The sequence below is a fragment of the Nothobranchius furzeri genome, chromosome 4, assembly GCF_043380555.1.
Source record: "Nothobranchius furzeri strain GRZ-AD chromosome 4, NfurGRZ-RIMD1, whole genome shotgun sequence".
NCBI lineage: Eukaryota > Metazoa > Chordata > Actinopteri > Cyprinodontiformes > Nothobranchiidae > Nothobranchius > Nothobranchius furzeri.
Window position 1 is genome coordinate 5,958,457 of NC_091744.1, and position 12,513 is coordinate 5,970,969.

The window sequence follows — 12,513 nt, forward strand, 5'->3', positions numbered from 1 at the left end:
AAATAACTAATTACAGGATACAACTGCAAAATAAACACCAGGATCCTTGCAATATGATATAATTATTCATGAGTAAGTAGATTTCCTTAATTTAAAAAGCCTAAAAGGTAATCTTCAAGGTCTCAGTGGACCTAAAAAAAATGTAAGAGGTGGCAGAAGAGGAGCAAAAATGTTTAAGGGTAGCAGGATATGGCATAAATTACCAGCGGTGGAAAGATTACTAAAATTCCCTACTTAATTACGAGTATACTTTGATAATTTTTTACTCAAGTACAAGTAAAAGTACTTACCTACATTTTTACTCTAGTAAGAGTAAAAAGTATCGTAAATAAAATGTACTCAAAGTAAAAGTTACTTAGTTACATTTTTGTTGGCATAAAAATGGCTACATCAGTGCAAAACCACAACACCAGTTCACAACACACTCGTGTGTGTGTGTGCGCGCACACACACACACACACACACACACACACACACACACACACATCATGACTAATTTAACTACATTGAACTGCTTTAGTAATACTTTGATCTCTTATTCTGGAGTAAAATAAAGAAACAAGCTACATTATCACATATCTGTGGCATCAAGAAGCATCTTCTGAGTTCAAACACAGGGATGGAGCACAATGTTTACACCTGAACAGTATCAGGATGTTTTAGCTCACAGAGGCCTGCAGGTCTTCTGTTTCATGAGCAAAGCGCTGAGAATTGGCTTGTTAGGAGCGCAAAACGTTATTTTGCCGCTGCCGTGCGGAGCGGTAGGGAAACACATTTCAAACACGGAACCGAGTCTGGCTACCGAACCGAGTGAAATTGTGATGACGTCACACCGGTGCGCACAGGTGCGGGTTCCAACCATCGACATTAATATATGGACAATGGGTTTCCAAAGGCTCCAATATCACTTTTTTGAGGCCAAATGGGAGTTGGCCACCACCGCCATTTTGACCGTGTCACAGGTTCCGTCAAGCCCAGACAATTCCATAAAAGGGAAGAGAGGAGGAGCTGAGGGTGGGGCTGTAAGGCTGGGATCAACTGACGACACCCGGTCGAACTAGCTACAAGCTAATCTGAAGCTAACCCTGGCTAACCCAAAGCTAATGTGGAGGTGGGAGCCAAGCTAACGGAGGTAGCAACCTAGCTAAAACTGGAGTTAACTGTGCACAACACCAGAGCTTCTGAGTCAGAGATACGCCGGGCTGACCGCTGGGTAAAACCGGGTGGAACACAGAGGTCTCCGAGACCTCCACAAGCCGGCAGCTGCACAGCAGACAAGCGCCGCTGCGATCTGAGATGCACAGAGCTGCCGCTGGGGAAAACCGGGTGGAAAGATTTCCATCCCAGAGCTCCACAAGCCGGCAGCCCAGCGCATCAAACAGAAACCGCGATCAGACAGAGATGCGCTGAGCTGCAGGGAGAAACAGCCGGCATTCCGTGCAGCAAACAGAAGCCCCAAAGCCAGGGGAGAAACGGGTGGAAAACATTGGTCTCCCGAGAGCTCCACAAGCCGATAGTCGGAACCCAGCTCCACCAACATGTTATATTTCAACCCATTTTCTAAAGTGCAGCATTGTGTTAAATGCACTGGGGTTTACCCTATTACATTTAAATTTCATGGTTAAACAGTACATGTTCAAATCTAAGCTCAGCTCGGCAGTGACCTAAAATACATAAATATAATTTTACTTACCGAAAAAAATTAAGTGGAGACTCCTTGGACGCTCTATTAGTGCAATTAATACCACAGCAAGTCATTTTGTCCAACAATAGCACTAAAAATATCCAAAAAAAAGAATACACAAACACAGAGACTCAAAATGCCGGAACAGTTTCCAAGCCAGGCCGAGGCTCTACTGAGGCCTTTCCACGGATCTAGCTCTGTGGTCACGTGGGTCTGAGGCGGCTGTCACGTGGGTCAAATGCTCATTAATTATACAGAATTTTAGGCTTTTAATACACTTAAACAGAAGAGTGAGAAAAAAATTCACCCCCCTCAGAGTTGTCATGAGTGTAAACTAGATAATTTAAACAAAAAAACATGTTTTGGTACCAGGCTGTAAACAAGTTTATATGTGCTGTGAAATTGGTGTTTTTAACATGGGAGTCAATGAGGATTTGCTCGCTTCTGACACCAGCCCCTAGTGGATGAGGGTGGAACTGCAGTTTTTGGTACTTCCGGTTTTGACTCAATTTTAGAGCTCCATTGTGGGGGCTTGGTCCCAACCCACAGGAGAGGAGGGAGAGAGAACTGCGAGTGGATCACAGGGACTGAACTGATGTTTTAGAGCGGAAATGTACACCCACACCCCCACGGTTTAGACGCGGCGTTCATGCAGGTGTCTCTTTCTGTTCCGACACTGCTACACGCAATATTTTTAATTTATTAAGCCTATAATTTGTTATTACTCAGTAATGGATATGATTTAAAATGTAGCGAATTACAATTCTTTTTTAATAACTTACTCGAGTAAAAGTAAATGTACAGCTTTTAAAAACGACTTAAAAAGTATAAATATACAAAAAAGCTACTCAATTACAGTAACGTGAGTAAATGTAATTCATTACTTTCCACCTCTGTAAATTACTATACACTTTGGCGACATATATAGCTATTCATCAATTTGTTTTGTTTTGGGTCATAATTTTATCAACTTGTGATCGATGTAATCAGACGTGCAACGTTCACATTCGTAATATCTGATTTGCCACAACTATTCTTGAATTTATTGCTGCTTAGTGGAGTGGCAGCAGTGAGAGCAAGGCTTTCTTTTAGAGTAGCAGTTTCCACCCTATGCCACCCCAGTAGATCTGCCCCTGTCCACCAGTCACAAGAATAGAAAATCTTCTATTATTTAGTAGAAATATCCAACGTAATTGGGGATTGATCCAATTTTTTGCATCTTATAGTACCAAAATATTACCAAATTGTTTATGATTTTTTTTATCAGATTTTAAATAGAAAACATACCACTGGCAGTTCAAAGAACTGTCCACAAGATGATGCCAAAAAGCAACAGAAGCTCACAACTCACTTGGTGCACAACCATTTGGTACACTTCCTGAACAAAATCTAAAGTAAATTTATCAAAATCCATTTACATTAATATTCTATTTGTACATTATTTCCTGTCTTGAACACAATTACAAATAGAATTTACACATTTAAACCTTTGACTTTAAGAATAGATGGCAAAATCCCAAATGTTGACACCGAAAAAGAGAGTTTAATTTTTATAGAGGTGTAAAATTATGAGTTAAATTGGATTCAAACACATTTTGTACAATAAACTTGAAATCTTCTTTTTTTAACTTTATTCCACAGATATCAATGTCAAAGTATACTTTACATACTTTGAAATAATTTTAAACAGACGAGTAGATGACCTCCAAACATACCACGCACAGAAAGCATGACATCATAATACCAGAAATGCCATAAAACACATTTAGATGACGATAATGCGACAACTAACACATAAATCAGATAGAACAGATCCCCAGCTTTTTTTTTTTTTTTTTACATATTGCTTCATGCTTAATAGTAATCGTCAAATTGCGTCTAACAACAGTTTCTTCCTTTCTTGTCCTAAGTATAAGTACAAATAAACAATTCCACAGCAAATTCAGACTAAATGTTCAGACTTTGCGTCTTTCCTGCCTTATTTTGCAACTGTAGAGTAGAGGGTCGTCTCTGCAGGAGGACGAGCTTCATCTTTGCCCACGTGTTTTTGTTCAGAGGCGTCTTTTTTATCAGTGATGTTCTTCTGGAAATCCACGCTGGCGTACTGCATCTGGTCTGCAGGAGGACTGATGGTGGCATAAACTGTTGGAAGATCTGATTTTTTCTGTTGGTTCTGCAGCTGTATCTCCTCATAATTGTGGTTATCATTATTATCCTGAAGGAAGAGGATGAGTGTGACGAATGTATCTATTGTTGTCGTTATGCAAATGGAACACACACACACACACACACACACACACACACACACACACCTCTGTGTTTGAGGCTGTCCTCTGGTCTGACGACTCCCCTGAAGTGCAACACTCTATAGGGTAAAGGATGTTTACATCCATGGAAATGAAGACTTTTTATTTTCTGTTAGCTCAGTGTTTCATAAATGTGTGGAAAGATCTAATTGCAGATGTAAAAGAAAATGTGTTTGTCTTTCCCTCACCTGACTTTTGGAAGAGTCTCCGTCTGCACAGAATTAATGTAATCACAACCATTAATAAACAGAGTAGACCCACAACGATACCAGCGATCACACCCGGCTCTGGCTCTGGCACTTGAGTGTCTATAAAACAGACTCAGCTCATGAGTGTCAGTCTTTGTATTTGAAATAAAGCTTGAATTGTCTCAATAATAAAGGTTCTAGACAGTTATGTGGAAAATCTATAAAATTTGAATAGTTGTTACAACATCATAAAACAAGAAACTGTTCTGTTTTTCCTTTAAATTACTTATTTGATTTGGTCAATGATCAGTTTTGTGTTCATGAGCAAATCTGCATCCCTGTGTCTTGGACACCTGGTGGAGGACACCTGAGGTAATGACAGCCATCAGGCTGACAAAGTCCTACTTGTTGTCCTGTCCCGTGATCTGACAGGTGGACCATGGCACAGGTGGTTATAGAGGCAACCACCTGGAAGTGGGAGGAGTTTGAATAGGACCTTCAACTGAGAGTTGGCAGGAATCCTCCTTTGTAGACGCAAAAGCCTGGATGGATGGATGGATGGATGGATGGATGGATGGATGGAACTATACTAGATGTGTAATTTAACTACCTCACACAGCTAACTTCCTGGTGAACCACTTTCTAATGGTGCATCTCCAAAAGTAAAAACTCTATTTTTATTTCACTTAAACATATTAATGCTTTCCTTTGTGTTTCATTTGACTAATTTCTTTATAGATATTGATTACTTTAATGATCAAACCACAGCTGTCACATTATTCCAGAGCTACGATGTAAAGTGACTAAATTTAATTGATGTATGAATTTTTACCTATAAAAGTTTATTTGTACAGAGAATGTTTTTGCATGTATGGTGAGAAGTGTCGTGTAGGCATTTTTCACCTCCTGATCCGGTATCTCGAGGGCTCTGTCGTTTGGTCTTTATTCCAGCTGTGAGAAAGTTCAACAATAGGAAGGTTAGAGACACGAATCATCAGATGAATAAATAAAACAAATATATCGCAGAAGGTGCTAAATCTATTCTTTCTTCTTCTGTGTCATCTAGTTCATATGAAGGTTAATCAGACATTTTCACAAGTCATAGAAGAGTAAGGAAGAACCGATCGCTGGATTTGCTTCAAAACTTAAACGGTTCATGACAGTTTGTTTGGTGTGTTTGGTTACAGCTTCTATCAGCAGCACAGTTTCAGCTTACACAGAAACAGGCTCAGCGTGAACGTGTTCAGCAGCAAAGTAACTCGTCTGATGAAGCAGCTTCAGATATTTGCACACAGTTTAAGAGTATTTGTTAGCTATCATAATATTCCTGTCACAATATGAGTTAGGAGGCCTGATAATCGGATTTCTGCATTTTGATTTAGTTTCAGTGATATTTTAAATCATTTCACATTGAAACTGCTTATTTTAAAAAAAGAGCTTTTAATTGCCTAAATCTAAATAAAAATCAATGAAACGATTTTCATCGTTACTGTACAGGATCTGAGATACTCACCCACAGAAAGCTGTATTTTGGTGAACTGGGCTCTGCCGCACACACACCAGTAGGTCCCAGAATCGGCTGGACTCATGTGTCTGATGTAAACATAGAAGGAGTTTGTCCTCCTGTTGTCTTTAATGTAAAATCTGCCCTTAACTCTGCCTTCATCTCCTGTTGTCTGAATTAACTCCACACAGTCCTCCAGAGTGTCTCCTTTGCACAGGAGTTTCTCACTTTCCTTCAGGCTTTCAGTGTAGTTACAGCTGATTTTGTTCATTTCTGATGCAACCAGATCCATTTTTACTGGTTTAAGGTCATTCAACTCTAATAAAACAGATTCATGCATTTTATTTAGTTTGTGTGCTGATTAGCGAGTGTTGAGTAGCTAAATTAGGATGATTGGAGAACAAAACTCACTGAAAATATGGAGGTGAACCTCACTTAAACATGAAATGAAACCATCCTTCAGGCTCTTTGTGGCACACCAGTATGAACCAGAATCATCCTGAGTCAGGTTGGAGATGGTAACGGTGTAGATTTCTTGCTGTTCATCATCCATCAGTGAAAACCTGTCCTGCATCTTCTGGGATGAACCTTCAGATGATATGTTTCTGCAGGTCAGACTGTCTTTGCAGAAATACCAGGTGGTGTTTTCCTCTGTTGGTGGATATTTGCAGCTGATGGAAACAGAACCTCCAACAAATGCAGTCTGGTTCTCCTCTGTGCCTTTGCCTGTGAGAGGATCAACAGTTAAAACAAAGATTTCCATAAATTATTGTGATTATTCTCATAGGTCACACAGGTCATTCCCTGGCCAGGTGAGAGACACGGTCCCTCCAGTGTGTCCTGGGTCTCCCTTTAGGGCTCCTCCTGGTTGGACGTGAAAACCTCACATGGGAGGCGTCCAGGAGGCATCCTAACTAGATGCCAGAGCCACCTCAGCTGGCTCCTCTTGATGTGGAGGACCAGCAGGTCTACTCCAAGCCCCTCCCAGATGACCAAGCTTCTAAATCTATCTCTAAGGGGAGAGCCCAGCCACTCTGCGGAGAAGCTTGTATCTGTGATCTCGTTCTTTCAGTCACTACCCACAGCTCGTGAACATAGGTGAGGGTGGGAACATAGATCGACCGGTAAATGGAGAGCTTCGCCTTCCAGCTCATCTCTCTCTTCACCACGACAGATCTGTACAACGCCCGCATCACTGCAGATGCAGCACCAATCCGCCTATCGATCTCACGCTCCATCTTTCCCTCACTTGTGAACAAGACCCCACGATACTCCTCCACTTGGGACAGGACCTCAACCCTGATCTGGAGAAGTCATTCTACTCTTTTTGACTTTTCCTTCACATTTTTTATTTAAATTCTGTTATGATCCTGCCATGCCCTGACCTCCATGCACCATCATTCATCTCATCAGCCTTCATTCATCGCACCTGGTCCCCTCATCAAGCTCATGCCACACACCTGCCTCTCCTGCTATATAAGATCCAGCCTGCTCTCCAACCATTGCCAGATTATTGAACGCTCTTGCTTGTAGATCTGCCAGCGTTCTATCCTGCCTGACCCCTCGATCATCAACCGTGTTTCCCTCCTCCACCTCGCTTCGCGTCTGACCCTTGGCTGGAACCCTACCGGCATTCACTATTCAAGCCTGTCCTCTACCACGTCTCTCGCCTGCTCCACGGACCTTTTATAGATCTTCCTGGTTCAGACCCACACCTGTTCACCGACTCTGTCTCCAGCCTCGCCCTCCACAGGTAACGCCATGTCTTGGCTTTTTGCCAATAAAGATTTTTAAGTGCCTTACTGTGCCTCGGGGTCCTTACAGGTCTTCAAGTCCAGTCATTACAAATTCTTTTAATTGTCCCAGTTTCTTTACATATTTTTAAATCATTTTTTTCTATATATTTTTAAATCTATTTTAAGTATCATGATTTTTATCTTTAGAGGAGCTATATAAAAATTATTTATTCTTCACTAGAGTTCATCCTGTGAAAGCTGTTAGAAGGTTTTAGCAAATCACTGTTAATGATCTTTAATTTGTTGCTTGAGTTTAAAGTAGGAAAGTATTTTTTTTAAATTGCCGGAAATTGTCATGGTCTGCGTCTGCCCCTTCCTTCATGTGCCTCCTGGTGTTCTCCATCCATCTCTAGATTCCCTTCTGTGTCTCATAGCGCCCTCATGTGTCCTTTGTCTGCATCTCTATTATGTGTCTTCTGTTTGTAGGCCTTCTTATCATTCCTTCAGGACCGGTGCTCATTTAGTTATCCTCTGCCCCTCCAGTTGTAGCTCCAGCCTCTTGTTCCCCAGCTTAGTGTATGTGTGTGTTAGTGTGTGTGAGTTTATTTGTGTCAGTGTGTGTGTGCATGTCCTGCCCCAGTTCATTGTATGTGTGTATGAGTTTGTGTGTGTCAGTATGTGTATGTGTTTGTGTGAGTCCTTCCCTCAGTCTTCGGTTTAGTTTTATGTTTAAGTTTATCTGCCCTCTATTGGTTCTGTTTCCCCCATTTAGATCATTTGTGTCACCTGCCTTCCCTCCAGCCCTCACTCCACACACCTGCTTCCTGTTTCCTTAATTGTTCTCCGTGTGTATTTCAGCCCTGTCTTGTCTCTGTTTGGTGTCGGTCCATTGTGGTAATTCTGTCAGTCTTCTCGTGTTTTCTCTAGCGTTTTCCTGGCTTCCAGTGTCTTTTAGTCTTGAGGGTTTTTTGATCTCCTGCTCAGCCCTTTTGGATATATATTGGGGGTTTCTTGGCTCCAGCCCCATTTGGATATATTTTTGTTTCATTCATCCTAATAAAAGGATTTTACTTTATATCATCTCAAGATTTTACTTTATATCATCTCATGTGATTTTGGGTTCCTGCATTTTGGGTCCTGGTCCTAACCATCCTCGCATCGTGACAGATTGGACCGACCACACCAGGACCCAGCAGAACCTCCATGTACACAAAAGGAGATGTACCGTTACTATGGTGATCTGGACACTTGTTTGAACTTCATTCGGGGCTTTGCCTGTTGTTTGAACTTGGAATCTTCTGAGTTTAACAAGGTCTCATTTATGTTGCTTTGTTTGGGAGGTAAAGCCATGCGGTGGGTTGCTGGCCATTTCAATGTAGAAGAGCTAAAGGCTGTGTCGTTTTGGGACTTTGCTTCGTTGCTCCTCCACACTTTTGGCCGTGACCCTCCTCCACCAGTCGCTCCTGCCACCTCCTCCTCCATATCTCCTCCTTCTGCTCCTAAACTCCAGTACGTTCCTGCCCCGGTTCAAACCATCAGAACCGGCTTAATCTCTTTCTCCCCTGAACCGGTTGGCGCCACCTCAGCGTTTCTGATGGGCCCAACCACCACACCCTCACCTGGTTCTGACAGCGCCGCCACATCTTCTCCGGTGGGCTGTAACACATCGTCCTCTTCTGAAATCGGCACCATCTCTACATCTCCGATGGGCCGAACCACCGAACCTTAACCAGGTCCAGTTGGAATTGCTGGCATCATTTCCGCACCTCCTAAGAGCCGCGCCCGAGGTCGACGTCACCGCCATCACCAGCAGTCTCCTGAGACCAGAGTTGTGCCACCTAACCCAGAGATCCCTGCTCTGCAATCCAGGTCTGAGCTCAAGAGATCATCGGAAGCCAGAGTTGTGCCGCCTACCCAAGAGGCCCCTGCTCTGCTGCCTGAGCCAGATCTCCTAAAGCTTTTTGCTGTTAGAGTTGTGCCGCCTATTCTAGAGGCCCCTCCGCTGCAACCCAAATCTGAACTCATCCAGTCGTCTAATGCCAGAGCTGTGCCGCCTGACCAAGAGGCCCCTGCTCTGCAGCCCGAGCCAGAACTCCTGAACTCAGAGTTGTGCCACCTGACCAAGAGGCCCCTGCTGTACAGCCCAAGCCAAGACTCATGAATCCATCAGACGCCAGAGCTGTGCTGCCTACCCAAGAGGCCCCTGCTCTGCGACCCACGTCTGAGCTTCATCCTGCTTCAGCGGTGGTCCAAGAGGACACATCGCATCCTGCTTCGGTGGTGGTCCCGGAGGACGCATCGCATCCTGCCTCAGCGGTGGTCCCGGAGGACGCATCGTATCCTGTTTTGGCGGTGGTCCAAGAGGACGCATCGCATCTTGCCTCAGTGGTGGTCCAAGAAGACTCATCGCATCCTGTCTCATCGGTGGTCCTGGAGGACGCATTGCATCCTGCCTCAGTGATGGTCCCGCAGGACGCATCGCATCATGCCTCAGCGGTGGTCCAAGACGACGCATCACATCCTGCCTCGGCGGTGGAGGACACAGAGGCTCTGGTCCAGCCCGTCCACGAGGCTCCGGTTCAAGGGTCGAAGCCTCCTGTCTCGAAGTCGACGCCTCCCGTCTCCGGCTCTGAAGTGGACGTTTCCAGCTCGGAAGTGGACGTCTCCCCGTTTCCTGTCTCAAGTTTCCCAGTCACAAGTGTTCCTGTCTCAACTCTCCCAGTCACAAGTGTTCCTGTCTCAACTCTCCCAGTCACAAGTGTTCCTGTCTCAAGCCTCCCATTCACAAGTGTTCCAGTCTCCCCGTCTCCTGTCTCAAGTCTCCCCACAAGTTTCCCAGTCACAAGTGTTCCAGTCTCCCCGTCTCCTGTCTCAAGCCTCCCCACAAGTGTTCCAGTCTCCCCGTCTCCTGTCTCAAGTCTCCCCACAAGTTTCCCAGTCACAAGTGTTCCAGTCTCCCAGTCGCAAGTGTTCCAGTCACAGTCCCCGTCTCCAGAGACCCTTCCTCGTCCTCCTCCTCCAAAACCCCCTATCCCCAGGGTTTCCTGGTCCCGCCTCCTGGTTCCCCATCGCCGGCCTCCTAGGCTTCTCTGGTCCCACCTCCTGGTCCCCCGTCGCCAGCCCCCTAGACTTCTCTGGTCCCGCCTCCTGGTTCCCTGTCGCCGCCCCCCTGGACTTCTCTGGCCCCACCTCCTGGTTCCCTGTCGCCGGCCTCCCGGGATCTCCTGTTCCCCCCTCGCCCGCCCTTTTGGGGTTGTGTTTTGTTGGTTCCCTCCTCTCCCTCCCTCTGGTTTTTTCGTGTCCTGTGTTGTCTTGTGCTTGTTGTTGTTTGTTCTTGTTTGGGCGTCTGGTATCCGCCCCTTGGGGGGGGGGCTGTCATGGTCTGCGTCTGCCCCTTCCTTCATGTGCCTCCTGGTGTTCTCCATCCCTCTCTAGATTCCCTTCTGTGTCTCATAGCGCCCTCATGTGTCCTTTGTCTGCGTCTCTATTATGTGTCTTCTGTTTGTAGGCCTTCTTATCATTCCTTCAGGGCCGGTGTTCATTTAGTTATCCTCTGCCCCTCCAGTTGTAGCTCCAGCCTCTTGTTCCCCAGCTTAGTGTATGTGTGTGTTAGTGTGTGTGAGTTTATTTGTGTCAGTGTGTGTGTGCATGTCCTGCCCCAGTTCATTGTATGTGTGTGTCAGTATGTGTATGTGTTTGTGTGAGTCCTTCCCTCAGTCTTTGGTTTAGTTTTATGTTTAAGTTTATCTGCCCTCTATTGGTTCTGTTTCCCCCATTTAGATCATTTGTGTCACCTGCCTTCCCTCCAGCCCTCACTCCACACACCTGCTTCCTGTTTCCTTAATTGTTCTCCGTGTGTATTTCAGCCCTGTCTTGTCTCTGTTTGGTGTCGGTCCATTGTGGTAATTCTGTCAGTCTTCTCGTGTTTTCCTGGCTTCCAGTGTCTTTTAGTCTCGAGGGTTTTTTGATCTCCTGCTCAGCCCTTTTGGATATATATTGGTTTTTTTTTTTTTTGGCTACAGCCCCATTTGGATATATTTTTGTTTCATTCATCCTAATAAAACGATTTTACTTTATATCATCTGCCTCGTGTCATTTTGGGTTCCTGCATTTTGGGTCCCAACCATCCTCGCATTGTGACAGAAATATATTCATCTTAAGTATTTAAGCTGTCAGGTCAATGAGCTGCATTTTTGTATTATTAAAGCAAGCAGCAACACTTAATGAAAGCATTCAGAATTTCAAAAACTTAAAATGATGGGGATGTTCAGCTTTACAGTTTCATATTATTATACTATATTATATTACTATACATACTATATTGTATGTAGTACTATACATACTATATGTATACTATACGTACTATATTATTATTTTGTCAAAATGAATTAAAAAATGCAACAAAAAAAACCCGCTGCAGTTCTCCTGGTGTGGACAGTAACATTAGTAACAGTAGATTGTTGTACTCACAGTTTTTGCTGAAGAATCCATCTGTGTTTGTTGCTGACAGAAAACCTGCACAAACTGTTAAAAAAAACAATTTGAAGCAAACTTAAAATAAAGTTCTAACTAAAGCTCTCTACCAGAGAAAATATTATTACCTGTCATCAAGCATAAAAAGACTTTAATTAAATTCCTCATTGTGGTAAAAATCCCTCCTTGCACTGTGAGAATCTCCTCTCTACTGAGCCTCAGCTTCTCCTTTCTCACATTAACCTAAACATATTTGCATAGTTTATCCAAAATATGACTAAAAAGAGGAATAAACAGAGGAAGGTGTGTGCTGACTCGAAGCATTGATCCTGTTGGTCGTCATGTTAGTGAAAGTCCTGCAGCAGTTTCCTGAACAATGCCCTCAGTGTTTCTGTAATCCTCACATCAAACCTGTTTTACAAGCTATTATTATTACACCTACAGTACCAAAGATGTCCCTGGTTTCCACTGATGTGGTGAGATGATGATGTGTCCAGAGGGAATGATGGAAAATTCAAAACTCGTAGCCTCAAACTTGTAAGAGGATTTCTACTGTGTTCATCCCTCTGTTCAGGTTTTTAAATAGGAGTAAAACAACTGACTTTATATAACACACAAATGG

At 43.8% G+C, this 12,513-nt stretch overlaps 1 protein-coding gene across 1 annotated transcript; it reads right to left on the minus strand.

Moving 5' to 3' along the window:
- Positions 1-3,250: 3,250 nt before the first annotated feature.
- LOC107390414 (CMRF35-like molecule 8) lies at positions 3,251-12,159 on the minus strand. The gene is made up of 9 exons (XM_070550722.1): positions 12,020-12,159; positions 11,889-11,942; positions 6,094-6,408; positions 5,692-6,000; positions 5,014-5,129; positions 4,532-4,646; positions 4,179-4,298; positions 3,997-4,049; positions 3,251-3,899 (listed from the first exon to the last, which is right to left on the minus strand). Exons 1-9 carry the CDS (start codon positions 12,057-12,059, stop codon positions 3,663-3,665), a joined length of 1,359 nt encoding a protein of 452 aa, XP_070406823.1. The 5' UTR covers positions 12,060-12,159; the 3' UTR covers positions 3,251-3,662.
- Between the last annotated feature and the right edge of the window lie 354 nt (positions 12,160-12,513).

Excerpts from the sequence above, each read along its gene's own strand:
- LOC107390414 (XM_070550722.1), bottom strand. The coding sequence starts at position 12,059 with ATGAGGAATTTAATTAAAGTCTTTTTATGCTTGATGACAG. Across the intron at positions 6,001-6,093 it reads GGTTCACCTCCATATTTTCA|AGTTGAATGACCTTAAACCA; the intron begins GTGAGTTTTGTT and ends CTGTTTTATTAG. Across the intron at positions 5,130-5,691 it reads CAAAATACAGCTTTCTGTGG|CTGGAATAAAGACCAAACGA; the intron begins GTGAGTATCTCA and ends ACTTTCTCACAG.